Raw genomic sequence first — 18954 nt, forward strand, 5'->3', positions numbered from 1 at the left:
ATTGGTGTGATTTTGGCAGGCTGACATTTTTAACTGTAATGTGTGTGCGTGTGTGCGTGTGTGTGTGTGTATACTGTATGTACAGTATGTGATTATGTGACGCACGGTGATAGACTAAACAAGACAATCAAATGGATAAAAGCAGCTCCAGGGACTAATATTGTAGAAATGCCACATGGATATTGTTGCTGTCAGGCCGACACCTTGTATATCCATATTTAATTTTCAACTTTTTTTTTTTGTTATGCCCTTGAAGGGTTCAATGTTATGTCCATGTAATGTCATGTCATTTAGACACTTCAGCTCAGGAATAACCAACAATGGGGTCCGGGGAAGTGTGAACGTAGCACGTAGCTCATGCCTTCCGTGTCTACACGAACTATCGCTTTGCTGTATATTTGTAGGCTCTGCTTCAGAATCTTGGATTCTGTGTCAGGCTTGCACAGATACAGTAAATCTCTAGTACAGTATGTGTCAAAGAAGCAGAGTCACAGCCACATTTAATGCAATAATCATTGCAATAAAATTATTGATCTTGATGAAAGTGTCTGACTGAACACTTAAAGATTGTAAACAGAAAGCGTCACTGTCATTATAACAACACAAGGCGAAAGTGGTTGAACTCTCTCTCTCTCTCTCTCTCTCTCAAGTAGGGCACCAACAGCAACGGTGTGCTGAAACAAGACTACAGCTCTGAAACAGCTTTTTAAGTCAGAGACGGAGAGGGAGAGAAAAGGGGCAGAGAGAGGGGAGTGAGTTGAGAGGGAGAGAGAGAGAATGAGAGAGGGGGGGGGGTAGTCAGGGAGACTCTTATCTCTCAGCAAACAATAGTTCTCTGTGCAATTGCTGGGGTGAGTTATGATCACTGTGGCATCCAGCCAAACATACCTCTCCCTACTCTCTCTCTTTCCCTCTATGGATTCCATTAGTTCATAGGAAGATGAGCGGACAGGACGGCAGGACTCTAACAGACTATTACTGTTGGCTCAACCACAATGCCAAACAAACATCTCAAAATGCACATGGACACTTTCCCAGTTAGCAGCTAGCAGCCGGTGGTTGTTTAAAGAGTTCCTACTGGTGTTTATTTAAGACTTAAGCTCAGAAAAGTATCCATTGTTTTGTGTGCCCTTGATAGATAAAAGTATTCTACCATACATAAATAAATGGGAAAAAATGGACATGAAAAAGTTAGACAACCACTGCCTGTAACAGTTTAGGTAGGAACAGTGTAGTTGCAAAAAAGATGACTTATTGAGTACACTTGTGAGCGTATTGAGCAGTTTCTGGTGTATTAAACACTAGTTTAATGGCTAAACTGAACTTTTGATGTTTTTTTTTCTTTCTTTTTTGTAATTTAATGACCTACTTTTTCATACAACATACCCTATTTTTTCAATATATTTTTTACATTTCTTAAAGTGAAAGTGAGAGTGGTTACGTTTTTTTCTTTAGATTAGGTTTTTTGGCTTTTCTGCCTTTCTTTATAGTTTTTAAGTGAAGATGGTCAGGAAAGAGGGAGAGAGAAACGCAGCATAGATCGGCGGGAACGGGACTCGAACCCGCAACATGCCGCCAGGCTACTTTGGAGCCTACGTGCCCGGACCGCTAGGCCAGCGATCCGGGCCACCACTGAAAGTATTATCAAGAGTTTGTGAATCAATAATAACCACATTGGATCCAATGGAACACATGGTTATTTTTTTAGTAACGGTTTTGGACATGCAAGGTTTCCACCCGACAGTGACGATATGATGATTATATGCACTAAGCAGGCTGAAAAGGTGTGTCTCTGTGCTTTAGATCATTGGTTCTCAAACTGGGGTCCGGGCGGGGACACCCAGGGGTCCTTGGGGGGATACCAGGGGATCCCCAGCAAAATGTGTTAATATAGCGTCACAATCATTTGAACCCCTTTATCCATATTTTATCATTTGGCTATTCAAAAATAGTAGTGCCGCGCTATGAGCTTGTAGATCTGCTATTTTTGAAAAACTTTTTTTTTTATGTGAACATTTTTAACACAAATCTTTGCTTCTGGGGGTCCCTGGCACAACATATTTTTAAATGGGGGTCCACGGCCACATACATAAATATCAATTTGTTTGAGAACCACTGCTTTAGCTCACTCCCACTTCTCTCCTCTCCCCCCACCCCCTTTCTCTTTTCTTGTGATTGACAGCCGTTAAGAATCAAGTTACCGGGAATTTCATACTGAACGCCAAAAGCGAAGACGCCAAGTCGAGGACCTTCATCGAGAACGGCCTGGAGTGGGAGTACTCCATCGGAGGAGAGAAGGAGAGCCTGAAAACAGAGGGACCCCTTCACGAGGGCATCGTAGTGCTGGTGAGAGAATATACTGTATGGCCAGTGGTGGAAGAAGTACTCAGATATTTTTAGCAATACCACAATGCAGAAATACTCTGTTACAAGTAAAAAGGCCTGTGTTCAAAATGTTACTTGAGTAAAAGTACAAAAGAATTGGCATCAAAATGTACCAAAAGTAGAAAGTACTCATTATGCAGAAATGTCCCATTTCACAAGTTTTCAAATATATAAAATGTATAGAAATCTTTTGAAAATAGCAGATCTACAAGTTCACAATGGGACCCATTGTGAGCTTGTAGATCTGCAATTTTCAAATGGCCGACATGTACACAGGGCTGAAAAGGTGAATGTATGTTTTGTAATAATAATCAAAATCTACAAAGTACAGTAACTAGTAACTAAAGTTGTCAAATAATTGCAGTGGAGTAAAAGTATAATATTTGACTCTGAGATGTAGTGGAGTAGAAGTAAAAGTACCGAAAATGTAAAATACATAGTAAAGTAAAAAAAGTACCTAAAAATTATACTTAAGTACAGTACTGGAGTAAATGTACTTGGTTACTTTCCACCACTGAGAGAACATATGGCTTCATTCAGACGGGGCCTCCAGACCGCTGTGTTCTTCTGACTCCTCTCTCTATTATTCTGACCAGCTAAATGTTTAAAATACCATCCAGCGGGCTTTTTCTAATGATGTTTACTTGAGTGTTTCAATTTTCTGTGGATGATTTATACTTCTACTACACTATATTTCAGAGACAAATATTGCACTTTTGACTCCACTACCATTATTTGATTATTATAACTAAACATACTTAAACAAATTTCCAAGTAGCTGATCTACAAGTTGTGGGCTTGTGATCAGTGGTTCTCAGTGGGTCCCCACATGATTTTTTTGGGGATCCAAATGTTTTTGCAAATCTTTGAATGCATATTTTTTTAAAGCGTAACTCAAATCTTTGCTTCTGGGGGATTCTACAAATGTCTTCTAAATCTTAACAGTTTTTTGAAAAAAAGTATATTGCTATATAATCAGTGGTGCTCAAACCTTTTCATGTCAAGGACCCCCAATATGATATGTATTTGGCCACGGACCCCCATCTCAAAATATGTTGTTCCAGGGACCCCCCAGAAGCAAAGATTTTAGTTAAAAGTGTCCGCTTTAAAACATATATATATTCAAAGATTTGAACACATTTTCACGATTTTTCAAAAAATATCAGATCTACGCTATGAGCTTGTATATCTGCTATTTTTCAATAGCCAAAGAAATGACACAGCTACTTTCCCGGGGTATTAATGGATTAACCTAAATGAAACAAAGTGATGTTTTTGTTTTGTTCTGTATAGGTCATCCCCCAGGAGGAAGACGCTAAGATCAGCCTGACGTATAAGTACATCATCCACGAGGACCTGTTACCACTCATCACTAACAACAACGTGCTGCTGGCAGAGCTGGACACCTACGAGTGGGCTCTGAAGAGCTGGTCGCACTGCTCTAAGCCCTGTGGAGGAGGTCAGTGAGTTGCATTGTGGTTGCAGTGGTGTAAAGTAACTAGCTACATTTACTCAAGTACTGTACTTAAGTACATTTCTGAGGTATTTTTTTTACTTTACTGGAGTATTTCCAATTTTCTGTCATTTTCAGTTACTAGTTACTTTGTAAATTTTGATTATTATTACTAAACATGCATTACCCACTTTAGCCCTATACATTTCGGCCATTTAAAAATAGCTCACAATGCGTTGCGATGCGTTGTATTTTTTGCACTGTGGCATTGATACTTTTTTTGTCCAAAATCTGAGCACTTTTTCCACAACTGGAGGAGCTCAGTGAGTTGAGGAGGTCAGTGAGTGTACTAGGTTGGATGTTTCACCGCTATAAGCCTAGTTACTTTGTAGCACTTAACAGTAATTGTTTTTCTATTTATGGGACCATTATTCCCACTTGGCTCCGTGCCATTTTCTCTGATCTCGCACTTTGTTCGTATGTTGCTCTCGATATGAGATTCTGATCAATGTCTATGTTGCGTGTGTGTGCGCGCGCGCGTGTGCGTGCGTGTGCTTACGCACACGGCTCATTAGTGCCCTGGAAGGCTCGTTAACAGTAATTGTTCCATTACACACAGGTATACAGTACACCAAGTACGGCTGTCGGAGGAAGAGCGACGGCCGCTTGGTTCATCGCAACTTCTGCGAGACCAGCAAGAAGCCCAAACCCATCCGCAAGCGCTGCAACGTCAACGAGTGCAGCCAGCATGTGTGAGTGTGTCTCCTGTATATGTTTTGCTTTAAAGGTATAGGGTACGTGATTTTATTTTGTTTAAATAAGTGTTAAACAGCTCTATATTGTGATAGTGCTAATAGAGCAGTGGTTTTCAACCCTTTTCATATCAAGGTCCATTATTTATTCGGCATTTGAGCTGCGGACCACCGTTTGATGAGACTTATAATATTTTGTTATCGTTGGATACGATTTTTTCCACAATTCCATGCTGTATTGATGTTGGTAGTAACATACGAGAGATAATAACAGGCAAATGTTGATCAAAATAACAATTCTTTAATTAAGTAATGCAGATGTTTAACAATAATTTAACTCTTGAAAGCGTAAAATAATTAAGTAATGCAGATGTTTAACAATAATTTAACTCTTGAAAGCGTAAAATGATTTCATTTTACACTTTCAAGAGTTAAAGATCTATAAGGGTCCATTTGGTTACCAACTCTCCATCGTTTAGCTGGGGACCACCTGGAACCCCCTCAAGGACCACTGGTTGAGAACCACTGCTATAGAGTGTTTGTTCCGTAACAGGCGTCTCCACGTCTCTCCAGCTCTTAATTACACAGAAATTGCATTTTCACGTCAGGATACCAATTTTATCCAATCAGGATATAGAGAACTCAGACAGAATGCAGATTAAACAAGTGAAATTGGAAATGATGACACAAAGAAATGAGCAGACAAAATTGGAAGTGGAACACTATAAAAATGAAGCTGATAAATGGGTACTCCCGTTTATCAGCCTCCTGTTACTGAACAAACAGTAAGAGACTCCTGTTACTGAACAAACACTATATAGCAATGATTACTATCAGAATATAGAGCTTTAACCTTTTAACAAAAACCTTTTTGTTTTAACCAAAAGATATCACGTACCCTACCTTTAATGTGCAGTAGTAATTATTGTTTTGTTTTTTCCACATGCCCATTTTCTCAGGACTAACCTGTAGATCAGGTGTATTCAACTAGATTATAGGCAGGGGGAAAAAATTGTAAAATGACTTAAAGTCGGGAACCGTGACAAGACCGTGACAACAGAAATGAACAAAATGTTCATGGTTAACCGTTTTACCATGTGTTGTGTGCTATAGGTCTGATAGGACACATCAATGGACATATTGTGTCCATTATGGTAACGTAGTAGGGCCTGCTTCATACTGCATTCATGCATTTTGATGTTTGATAGGATCATTTCTGTGCCAGTCCTTTATACAGGCTTTGATTTCGATATTAACCCTTTAAGACCGGGAACGCATCTGTAACCGAGAACCCCTGTTACTGAAGAAATACTCTATGGCAATGATTATATGAGAATATAGTACTTTAACCTTTTAACGAAAAAACGTTTGTTTAAAAAAAATATCACTAACAACAGTGGTTCTCAACCTTTTCAGGCCGCGACCCCCCAAAATAATAATATTTGAACTGGGGACCCCCCACCCTAACAAGCACTTGGAATTGTAGGAGTTGTTGAGGCATTCAATTTAGTTTGACTCGGTTCCGCAGATAAATATTATGAAAATAGCAGATCTACAAGCTCACAACCAATTTGGCCAATGTTTGATCAGTTTTTATTGTATAGTTTGTTGAATACTTTTGATGTAGTAATGGTCTTTTTTTCATTCTTTCTTTCTTTTTTTTAAGTATTAAAAAGTCTGTAAAAATTGTCACATAACGGTAAAATCTGGGGACCCCCCCCACAAAAAAATAATATGGGGACCCCCCTGGGGGACCCGACCCACAGGTTAAGAACCACTTCTGTCAGAACAACTCATGAATGGACAACTTATGAAGGATAAGATCTTTGTATTGAATATAAAATTTGCAATATATTTATAATGGTTTGGCGATGAATTGGATCTGCTTTTAGGTACTCTGATAAAGCGCAATATCCACTATACCTTTTCATGTTCAGCTGGGTGTTGGAGCAGTGGAGCCCGTGCAGTAAGACGTGTGGGAAGATGGGCTACCAGTCCAGGACGGTGCAGTGCATGCAGACCCTGCACAACGGCACCAACAGGGCGGTTCACACCAAGCACTGCACCGAGCCCCGGCCCGAGATGAGACGCACCTGCAACCACACAGCCTGCCCCGCCCAGTGGAGGACAGGGGCCTGGTCCCAGGTCAGTGATGTGACCCTCTTTCCATCTCCCACCACACCACAAATATGCCCCAGATATGTGAGCATTGTAACTTGGGACTATAACACGTTCCTAAGTAACTACTTTTTGCAGTGACTAGTAGAGTAACTAGTTACTCTTTCCAATTCAATAATGCCGTTGCAGTTACAAACATTTGAATGGTCTCGTTGCTCGTGACAACTTCAGAGGATTAAAGGTTTACAATATTCACAGAATGTGTAAAATATTCAGGGAGTTACTTCGCTGACCTACTGGCAGCATGCACAAGAAATGTGGTGCTGAGTGATCCAATGGTTTACATGATTATGCAAACCACCAGACAAACACACACACACACACATACATGCAAAGTTGCACCGTATTTTAAATACATGTGCCATTTAGTAAGCCGTCTCTGGCAGATATTTAAACATCTCACAGTTTCCATAGTATAGCCTAATTTACACACACACACACACACACACACACACACACACACACACACACACACACACACACACACACATGTACACATGCACAGAGACACTGTCACATTTATTTTCCTCACATTGTTTAATATCCTATATTAAAATGTACTTAAGGGAGGACCGGCCGGTGGACCTCTGACATCACTCTGACTGAGACATAACCATAAACAAACCCCATACGCCCATATATAGGCAGGACTATGGCCCGCGTAGACCATGGCCACATCCAGAGTTGGGGAACTCTAGCCATGTAGTGGCCCCAACCCAACTCTAGATGTGAGGGCCGCGTACACATCTAGTATATTAAATTAACATGAAACCGCACACTGTACTGTCTTCTAGACTCACAAAATGATGTATGTGGTGTGTGTTTTGTCGTGTGTGTGTGTGTGTGTGTGTGTGTGTGTGTGTGTGTGTGTGTGTGTGTGTGTGTGCGTGTGCGTGTGTGCGCTCAGTGCTCAGTGAGCTGTGGCGAGGGCATTCAACAGAGGCAGGTGGTCTGTAGGAGCAGTGACAACAGCATTGGCCAGTGTGAGGGCGACAAACCCGAAACCGTGCTCATCTGCAAACTAAGTCCATGTGCTGGTAAGTCCTGAATGACATGATTTAAATCGTTTAATTCATGTTTAATGTAAGTCCCTGAATGACAGAGAATGTTTAAGGGGAACCCAGGTCTTACTGAGGTCCAGACCAGAACACTTTACAAAACACATTGATTGATTGATTGATTGATTGATTGATTGATTGATTGATTGATTGATTGATTGAATACTTTATTAGTCAGAAATGTAAACAGCACGAGGTACAGTTAGACATTAAGGCTAAAAGGATAACACAAAAAAGTCCTGGGGACTTGTTTCCATTGTATTCAATTCATCAACATAGTAAAAAAAATCTACACAAGACATAGGCTGGGGACTTGTTTCTTTCTTCCTTCTTTCTTTCTTTTGTTGACCTGTGACCATGAGTTAATAATGCAACAGGAAAAAATGCCACAGAAGAAACTGGGTGTCAGCCAACTATGGTAGGAATTGCTTTTAGTCCAATAAGAAAAATGAACAAAGTGGTTTGTTTGTTTGTTAGGTGCTCTTTGTGGGGGAAAAAACAACATAGTATATATCGTCAGACGCCACTTACTGCTGTGGTGGTCTCCGGCATGTCAAACGCACACTCTTTCACTCTTATGAAGAGAAACAGAGTGAGTAAAGACGAAGGCCACTTTGCTGGAACGCGCAGTGGTGGAAAAAGTACTCAATTGCTTTACTTAAGTAAAAGTATCAATACTGCAAAGAAGAGAAACACTCTGCTACAAGTAAAAGTCTGGTAATCAAAATTTACTTGAGTAAAAGTACACAAGTATTGGCATCAAATTATACTATAGTAACTATACTATATAAGTACCAAAAGTAAAAGTACTGCTTATGCATAATGTCCCATTTCACAAGGTATCATTATGTATACAATTGATTAAATTCTTTTGAAAATAGCAGATCTACAAGCTCAATGCGTCGCGAGATCGGCCAAAGTTTGCCAAAGTATATAAGTCTGAAGTGGTTTTGTAATAATGATCAAAATCTAGAGTTTTCAAATAATTATAGTGGAGTAAAAGTACAATCTTTACCTTTGAGATGTAGTGGAGTAGAAGTAAAATGACCTAAAGATTTTACTTAAGTACAGTGCTTGAGTAAATGTACTTTCCACCACTGGTGAAGAGTCTCTGCTGAGACGAAGGCCACTTGGCTGGAACACGTTAGCAACTTTTATTTTCCTTTTTTTCCGACTCTTTCTCTCTTCATGAGAGTGTGCCTTGGACTCGACGGAGACATGCAACCGCACCAGTAAGTGGCCTGACTGACCTCCTCCGGCAATGTTATCTTTTAGTCCAGTTATATTGTCAGACCTTTTCCTTTCAAGGACCCTCGGATTGATATGCATTAGGCCACGGACCTCAATTTTGGTGCCATTTGTTCACTGTCTGAGTTACTGACCTGTGAGAGTCCATTTGGACAATGTTTCAGTCCAATGCCAGTCACTGCTGCGTCACTGGCATTGGAATGAGGGCCAGCTGACATTATATGAATCAAACCAACAAGAACTCAAGCTCCCTCGGCCTTGTAATGAACAGTGATGGAAAAAGCACTCCATTTATTTATTTTACTTAACCCATTAAGACCTGAGGCCGATTCTAAAAATATATATTCAAAGATTTGCTCACATTTTTCCCGATTTTTCTAAAATAGCAGATCTACAAGCTTGTAGCGCGGCACTACTTAAAGTACCAAAAGTAGAAAGTACTCATTATGCAGAATGTCCCATTTCACAAAGTTTTCGAATGTATAAAATGCATTAAAATCTTTTGAAAATAGCTGATCTACAAGCTCACAATGCGTCGCATCACGACTCATTGTGAGCTTGTAGATCGGCTATTTTCAAATGGCCGAAATGTATATAGGGCTTAAGTGGTTTTGTAATAATAATCAAAATCTAGAAAGTAACTAGTACGTTTTTAAATAAAAGTAAAAAATACCTCAAAATTGTACTTAAGTACAGAACCTGAGTACATGTACTTAGTTACTTTACACCACTGGTAATGAATACAGGCATCTGAATGCTGCAAACTGGCCATGAAGGCCATTGCATTTCTCACACAAACTACTTAATGTATTGTATACAGTAAAATCCTTAGCTTTAACTCGGAAGAGTGTACAGATGGAACTAAATGGACCCGTTGGATTTTATCGCGTGCGGCCAATTTTCCGAAACCCTCTCTCTCAGAGTTTACAGTAGCTGTACTCTTAACTTGGCCGTCATTATGTCTTTTCAGGCATGGAATTACCTACAGCATTATTTGCACAAGGCTGTAATTTTGTTAACCTTGTCAATCAGAAGGGTATTCAGGACATAAATGGTACACGTCCTGCCTTTTTCATGGGCTAATGGTCTACAGTCGGTGCAATCAAATAGTTTGGAAGCTGCTGATGCTGTTTCTGACATAATTTGGGGTATTATGGACAATCAGGACACATCTGTTGCATAATTGCAGATACTGATGAAGTAAAAAAAAAAAAAGGCAAATAATGGCCAATATATTGGTTTGGCTGGACTCTAGTAGCAATAGGTTGTCGTGGGTTTCCTTAGGTCTCAGGGGTTCTCAAAGGACCCCTCAGGGTTCCTTGAGGGGGTTCCAAATGTACCCTTACAGGTCTGTAACTCTGAGAGTGTACACATGTGTACACTCTCAAGTTATAGGGGTAATTAAAACGTTAGAGAACAAATGGCACACTTTGGCATATTATACTACAGTAGGTTTGACGTTTGGGCCTCTGTCTGCATGCTTACAGGCCGGTCGTCGGTGTCTCCCCTCACCAATGAAATGGCAGAGAATTCCACGTTGAAGGACGAAGGTGTGCACCAGAGAGTCGCTGAAAACCCTGTCCATAAAATCTCTTCCAGTAAGTCAACACACCAGTCAAAAAGAACCTGCATTGCAGGACCAATCCAAAGTCTTTCCAGCATCCTTCATTTTGGGACGGTGACATGATTGGTTTCCAAAGCAATAGTCGTAGGTTTGTTAATAAGAATTGTATTTTTAAAAGTGTGTTGCTAGGTTAAATATTGCTTAGTACCCAAATGTACAATATCGGTAGAGACAATAAGAATGGTATTTTTTTTAAGTGTGTTGCTAGGTTATAGTGCTATGGTGCACAAATGTACAGTATTGGTAGAGACAATAAGAATGGTATTTTTAAGAGTTTGTAACACTTCGCTGTTTGTCTCCAGATGAGCCATGTCTGGGAGACAAATCCATTTTCTGTCAGATGGAGGTCCTCGCTCGCTACTGCTCCATCCCCGGGTACAACAAGCTGTGCTGCGAGTCCTGCAACAAGAAGGAGGGCGACGCCACGCTCGACCCCGACCTCCACGCGGAACCCTCCGACACCACCGCCACTCAGTACAACCCCACTGCCTCACCCGCCTCACCCCCCTCGCTGCCCTCCACCACCACCCAGAGCCCGCCACAAACCACTAAGGCCGCGGGCAGGCGGCTTCGCTCCACCGCCCAGGGGCTGACCACCGCCGCCGCCGCCGCCGCCTCTGCTGTCACCCAGCAACGCCAGAGCTCCGCCGAAGCTTCGCCATCATCCACGGGTGCCGTCGACGCGCAGCCCCAGGGTCCCGCCGGTGGTGACTCCCTCTCCTCCTCCTCCCCCTCCGTGGCGGGAGGAGTCGGGAAGGGACGCCACTCGGACCCGGGGACTCTCCTCCTACCTCCAGGGCCCCCGCGGCCCACAGCAGACTCCACCAGCGGAGGTGCATCTAAAGAGCACAGTCCTCCGAACAGCACTTTAGGCCCAGCCGCTGGCAGGTCAAAAAGGGACGCTTTAGGATCCGAGAGGGACTCGACTCACAACAGAAGCCTGTCTGTCCCGACATGAACGAACGCTGATTCATCCTGTGAACGTGCTGCTCAGCAATACAGCTTCTGCAGGGTTCGATTTGCTGTGGGGGGGGGGTCTTTTTTTTTTTTTTTTATGGCCGGTGGGGATATGTTTTATCCCCGCCTCTGGTCAGACTGTATTCAATGCATGCATTTCTTTTAGGGAAATGTAGACGGATACGTTTGATATATTTATGTTTGATAATATCACAATTTGACAATTTACATTTTTATTTTCTCCAAAGAATTTGAAAATGGCTGATCTACTACAAGCTTGAGGTTTGTAGATCTGCTATTTATCTATTTGTTGTACGGTGAATTATTCGTATAGAGGGCTTATACGTGGTCAAGAAAATCTCTCCCCCCTCTGTGTTTTTTTTCTTTTCTTTAACAAATCGAACCCTGGAGCTCCATGTGTGTGACAGCTCATCCTCCTTTTGCAGCATCTGATGGACTTACACTATTTGCTGCAAGAATAACGAAAAAATTTTTTAATTTTATTTTTTACTTTTTTTTGCCCCCATGCCAGTGGACTTAGACCAGTGATGGTTACCTCAGCAAAACTGCAGAGTGAGCTCTGTGCACTTGCACTGCGTTGCTCTGCTCCTTTTTCTGCTTCACATATGAAATGGAAGAAAAATAAAACAACAACAACAACAAAAAAGAAGGTGCTGTAAAAACTAAAATGACTACGAGAACATGTTCAAAATAAATGTGACGACTGCATTTCTACCATGTATGTTTTGATGTGTGTACAGTTGTGTAAGCCTGTTGTTCCAAGTGCATTAGAACTACTATTGATTTTATATTGTGAACCTATTGTGGTGTCGTGGACATTAAAAACCGGGATTCCCAACATGTGGGCCAGGGCCCACTAGGGGGGGCCGTGAGGATATCGCAAGTGGGCCCCCCAATAATTGGTATAACACTACGATTTTAATGATAATATTTAAAAAATCATGGTGTTTTTTTTTTTTTTAAGGGATAGTTCACCCCCAAAAAAATCACCCCATGGAGGCTTGAATTCATGGATGTATATTTTTATTCCTAAGCCAATAATTTGATGACCAGCTTACCGGTAGGCAGCGGTTCCGGTAGGAGACACAAAGGAGAAATTGTGTGTCTCCTACTGGAACCGCTGCCGGTCATCAAATTATTGGCTTAGGAATGCAACAAAAACAAAAAAAATATCCATGAATTCAAGTCTCCATGGGGTGACAAATCGATTGGGGGAAAAAATCTTTTGGGGGGTGAACTATCCCTTTAAAACTTTGTGATACCGATAGACGAGAACTTAAAGTCGGAAAACACAATCGAATGATTGATCGTTAAGATAAATATCCTCTGAAAATGCACGTTGGCCCACCCATCTCACTTAAGTGGTCTGACCACTTAAGTGAGATGGGTGCGGGGCCACAAACACGATTTCAAGATTTTCAAGTGGGCCCTGATCCAGAAAAGGTTGGGGAACCCCCCTGCGCTAAAACACATTTTAGGGGAGGAGTGTCGCACAGTTGAGCGAACAGCAAAATCCAGAGTGTTAATTTAACCCATTGAAACCGGGAAAGCATCTCTGTCATTTTAGATTTTAGCTATATATATATTGTTTTATACATTATTTTATACTTTGGCTATTCGAAAATAGCGGATCTACAAAGCTCATAGCGCGTCACTCCGTGCCATGCTATGAGCTTGAAGATCTGCTATTTTTGAGAAATCGTGAAAATGTGTGCAAATCTTTGAATATATTTTGAAAGCGATTTTTTTTTTAACTCAAATCTTTGCTTCTGGGGAGGTCCCTGGAACAAAGTATTTTGAGGTGGGTGTCGGCAGCCAAATACATATAATTTTGGGGGGTCCTTGACATGACAAAGTTTGAGCACCACTGATAGTATATAGCAACAACAAAGATTTTTCAGAAAACTTTTGACATTTGTAGAATCGGCCTCAGGTCTTAACTCTGACAGTGTGAAAACAAAAATAAACTTCTTTTATTTTTTTGACAGTGTGGGGTCGTTAAACATTGCTCCTAGCAGACAATACAACTTCGTCTCGGTGCTTCCCAAATCCTGTCTGTTTGCAAGCCAACCCCACTGAACACAGTACAATTCCCAGTATTATTTGAACTCTGAAAATGTATACATTTATACCCAAATGGACCATTTGGATACCTTTTGTGCACTTTTGTACATTTGTCACAAATTGAAAAATGAACACTGAGGATTTTACTGTGCAGCATGCCCTTTTGCCTGTGTGGAAGTCAGTCGGATATGCTTTAAAACTAAAAAGAAACAAAGAAGAAAAAAAAAAAGAAAGAAAAGAAACTCATTATGGTATTTTTTTTGTTACTGATATATTTTTCAAATAATATTGTATATAATGTAAATTTTGCCAAGTTATGATAAAGAAATTGAGAACCAACAACATAATGGAAAGTATTTTGCAATTGAGAAAAACAGACAATGTTGTAAGTCTACAGAATGTGGTTAGACCAGTGTCATACTGTGCAAGTTGGTATTACACCATTCCTGTATTGCAGTTCATAACATCATTGTGTATTGTATAGTTCTTGTATATACGTACATGAATGAAAGCTTTAAATGTTAATATTTATTGAATTTTTAAATGGTATGGAGACAAAAGTAAAAAAAAAACTACGTTTGAAGATATATTGAGATGTTTTGTTTTTATTTCAAGTTGCGTCTTTTTCCATTGTAATTTAATTTGGGCACACTTACTAGATGTGTCTAAAAGTTTGGACACAAATAACAGGAACTGTACTATACAAATAATGTACACAGATATCTAATCTAAACTATAAAGTCATTAATCTTCTTCATGACTCTCCAGACATGAAAACATGCATTCATGTTCCTAACGGTCTATAATGTAATACTGTACTTAGTGAACATGTTTGCTTGAAAACAAATCTTTGAAATGTTTCATAGTTTTAGAAATATAATCCTTTAAAAGTTTTGGCACCTCAAGAAACACTTTCACCTAGAAACTCCATTCACACTTTTTATAATTCATCTTACTGTGGACTCAAATGCTTTAACTTTTTACTTTGAAATGTTTTGTAGTTTTTGAGATATTTAACTTTTAAAACGTACATCTGAAAACCAGCAAGGACATCCTTCCAACTTTTACCTGGCGCTTTTACCTTTATCTAATCTTTCATTGAAGGCCACGCAAGTTAACAGATTATATAAGAACCCCTGTGGTGCAGTGGTTTAGACACAGGACTTGTAACTAGAAGGTTACCTGTTCAAAACCCACCAGGACATTGTTCTAACTTTTACCTGACTCTTGCACCTTTATCTAATCTTTCACTGAAGAACGTGCAAGAGACCAAAGAAAGTATTGACCATGGTGGAGCAGTGGTTAAGATACAGGCCTTGCACACAGATGGTCCTGAGTTCAAAACCAGCAAGGATGTCTTTCCAACTTTTACCTGGGGCTTTTACCTTTATCTAATCTTTCAGTGAATACCACACAAGTTAGCAAAATAAATAAGAACCTCTGTGGTGCAGTGGTTTAGATATAGGGCTTGCAACCAGAAGGTTCCTGGTTCAAACTCTTGTGGTCTGTATCTAATCTTTCAATGAAGACCGTGCAAGAGACCAGAGAAAGCATGAACCATGGTGGAGCAGTGGTTAAGATACAAGCCTTGCGCACAGAAGATTCTGAGTTCAAAGCCAGCATGGAATATTCTCCAACTTTTACGTGGCTCTTTCACCTTTATCTAACCTTTCAATGAAGAACATGCAAGTGAATTAGGATGAATTACAGTGGTGCAGTGATTGAGATACAGGGTTTATAACCAGAATGTTGCTGGTTCAAATCCAACAAGGACATTTTTCAAACTTTTACCTGACTCCTGCACCTTTATCTAACCTTTCAGTGAAGAACACGCAAGTGAACAATGTCAGCAAGAACCACTGTGGTGTAGTGGTTAAAATACAGGGCTTACAACCAGAAGGTTCCCCGTTCAAATCCAGCTTGGACATTTTTCCAACTTTTACCTGACTCTTGCACCTTTATCTAATCTTTCACTAAATTCCGCGCAAGACAATAGACTATGTATGAACCACGGTGGTGCAGTGGTGAAGATACAGGACTAATAAATGGAAGGTTCCATGTTCAAATCCCAGTTGTCCCATATTTCAATGCTCTAGTACTTTGAGATTTTCAAGGCCAAAATACAAAAAAGCAAGTCAAAAGCACTAGGAGACACCTGCGGAGGGCCCAAAGGTGAGTTGGCGCAGTGGTAGGGTTTGGTTTATCTTGATCGGTTGCCTCTGCTACAGACAGTGTGCAGGTTCAAGTCCCATGCCATCAACGTACACGGGGGACTGTGTCCCTCCCCTGTTTCCTGATAGTTAATGGTGGGGGGTTATGTCTGAAAGAACTCTTCCCAGCTAAAGTTTTACATGAATACATTTTAAGTGATCATTGTTGCCATCTCTGGACTCTGAGTCTTGTCCCTCTGCTGGATTGCTGTATTGATATCTGAGACATATCATCTTACTGTGGACATGTTTGCCTGAAAAGGAATCTTTGAAATGTTTAATAGTTTTAGAATTGTACTCCTTTAAAAGTTCAGAGATTTATAATGGAGGTCGATGGACGAATTTGGGACCTCAAAAAAACACTTTCACCTAGAAACTCCATTCACAGTTCAAAAATTCCACCTTACTGTGGACATGCATGCTTGAGATTTTTTCTTTGAAATCATTTGTAGTTTGGGAGATATTTCACTTTAAGCGCCCAATGCATTGTCAATGCGGCAATGGACATTTAAAGGGAAACGAGTACAGGCTACTAATCCTACATACTTACTGCTAGTAACCCCATTCATACTTTAAAATGTTCATCTTACTGTGGACATGTTTGCCTGAAAAGGAATCTTTGAAATGTTTAATAGTTTTAGAATTGTACTCCTTTAAAAGTTCAGAGATTTATAATGGAGGTCGATGGACGAATTTGGGACCTCAAAAAAACACTTTCACCTAGAAACCCCATTCACAGTTCAAAAATTCCACCTTACTGTGGACATGCATGCTTGAGATTTTTTCTTTGAAATCATTTGTAGTTTGGGAGGTATTTCACTTTAAGCGCCCAATGCATTGTCAATGCGGCAATGGACATTTAAAGGGAAACGAGTACAGGCTACTAATCCTACATACTTACTGCTAGTAACCCCATTAATACTTTAAAATGTTCATCTGGCTGTGGACATGTTTGCCTGAAAAGGAATCTTTGAAATGTTTAATAGTTTTAGAATTGTACTCCTTTAAAAGTTCAGAGATTTATAATGGAGGTCGATGGACGAATTTGGGACCTCAAAAAAACACTTTCACCTAGAAACTCCATTCACAGTTCAAAAAATTCCACCTTACTGTGGACATGCATGCTTGAGATTTTTTCTTTGAAATCATTTGTAGTTTGGGAGATATTTAACTTTAAGCGCCCAATGCATTGTCAATGCGGCAATGGACATTTAAAGGGAAACGAGTACAGGCTACTAATCCTACATACTTACTGCTAGTAACCCCATTCATACTTTAAAATGTTCCTCTTACTGTGGACATGTTTGCCTGAAAAGGAATCTTTGAAATGTTTAATAGTTTTAGAATTGTACTCCTTTAAAAGTTCAGAGATTTATAATGGAGGTCGATGGACGAATTTGGGACCTCAAAAAAACACTTTCACCTAGAAACTCCATTCACAGTTCAAAAATTCCACCTTACTGTGGACATACATGCTTGAGATTTTTTCTTTGAAATCATTTGTAGTTTGGGAGATATTTCACTTTAAGCGCCCAATGCATTGTCAATGTGGCAATGGACATTTAAAGGGAAACGAGTACAGGCTACTAATCCTACATACTTACTGCTAGTAACCCCATTCATACTTTAAAATGTTCATCTTACTGTGGACATGTTTGCCCGAAAAGGAATCTTTGAAATGTTTAATAGTTTTAGAATTGTACTCCTTTAAAAGTTCAGAGATTTATAATGGAGGTCGATGGACAAATTTGGGACCTCAAAAAAACACTTTCACCTAGAAACTCCATTCACAGTTCAAAAATTCCACCTTACTGTGGACATGCATGCTTGAGGTTTTTTCTTTGAAATCATTTGTAGTTTGGGAGATATTCAACTTTAAGCGCCCAATGCATTGTCAATGCGGCAATGGACATTTAAAGGGAAACGAGTACAGACTACTAATCCTACATACTTACTGCTAGTAACCCCATTCATACTTTAAAATGTTCATCTGACTGTGGACATGTTTGCCTGAAAAGGAATCTTTGAAATGTTTAATAGTTTTAGAATTGTACTCCTTTAAAAGTTCAGAGATTTATAATGGAGGTCGATGGACGAATTTGGGACCTCAAAAAAACACTTTCACCTAGAAACTCCATTCACAGTTCAAAAATTCCACCTTACTGTGGACATGCATGCTTGAGATTTTTTCTTTGAAATCATTTGTAGTTTGGGAGATATTCAACTTTAAGCGCCCAATGCATTGTCAATGCGGCAAATGACATTTAAAGGGAAACGAGTACAGGCTACTAATCCTACATACTTACTGCTAGTAACCCCATTCATAATTTAAAATGTTCATCTGACTGTGGACATGTTTGCCTGAAAAGGAATCTTTGAAATGTTTAATAGTTTTAGAATTGTACTCCTTTAAAAGTTCAGAGATTTATAATGGAGGTCGATGGACGAATTTGGGACCTCAAAAAAACACTTTCACCTAGAAACTCCATTCACAGTTCAAAAATTCCACCTTACTGTGGACATGCATGCTTGAGATTTTTTCTTTTAAATCATTTGTAGTTTGGGAGATATTCAACTTTAAGCGCCCAATGCATTGTCAATGCGGCAATGGACATTTAAAGGGAAACGAGTACAGGCTACTAATCCTACATACTTACTGCTAGTAACCCCATTCATACTTTAAAATGTTCCTCTTACTGTGGACATGTTTGCCTGAAAAGGAATCTTTGAAATGTTTAATAGTTTTAGAATTGTACTCCTTTAAAAGTTCAGAGATTTATAATGGAGGTCGATGGACGAATTTGGGACCTCAAAAAAACACTTTCACCTAGAAACTCCATTCACAGTTCAAAAATTCCACCTTACTGTGGACATACATGCTTGAGATTTTTTCTTTGAAATAATTTGTAGTTTGGGAGATATTTCACTTTAAGCGCCCAATGCATTGTCAATGTGGCAATGGACATTTAAAGGGAAACGAGTACAGGCTACTAATCCTACATAC

At 39.9% G+C, this 18954-nt stretch overlaps 1 protein-coding gene across 4 annotated transcripts in view; it reads left to right on the forward strand.

Annotated features, from left to right (window-relative positions):
- The window catches only part of adamts14 (ADAM metallopeptidase with thrombospondin type 1 motif, 14), a 110341-nt gene extending 97647 nt beyond the window's left edge, over positions 1–12694 (forward strand). For 3 of the 4 annotated variants that reach the window (XM_080454851.1, XM_080454853.1, XM_080454852.1), the window contains exons 16-22: positions 2183–2346; positions 3679–3844; positions 4458–4590; positions 6528–6735; positions 7676–7805; positions 10562–10672; positions 11001–12694. In XM_080454851.1, coding sequence (XP_080310977.1) covers positions 2183–2346; positions 3679–3844; positions 4458–4590; positions 6528–6735; positions 7676–7805; positions 10562–10672; positions 11001–11656 — 1568 coding nt within the window. In that variant the 3' untranslated portion in view covers positions 11657–12694. Of the gene's footprint in view, positions 1–2182; positions 2347–3678; positions 3845–4457; positions 4591–6527; positions 6736–7675; positions 7806–10561; positions 10673–11000 lie in introns of those variants that run through there. The other variant, XM_080454854.1, reaches the window with a different exon arrangement.
- The last annotated feature ends 6260 nt before the right edge of the window (positions 12695–18954 follow it).

This window comes from Gymnoscopelus braueri, assembly GCF_963280865.1.
Source record: "Gymnoscopelus braueri genome assembly, chromosome: 17".
NCBI lineage: Eukaryota > Metazoa > Chordata > Actinopteri > Myctophiformes > Myctophidae > Gymnoscopelus > Gymnoscopelus braueri.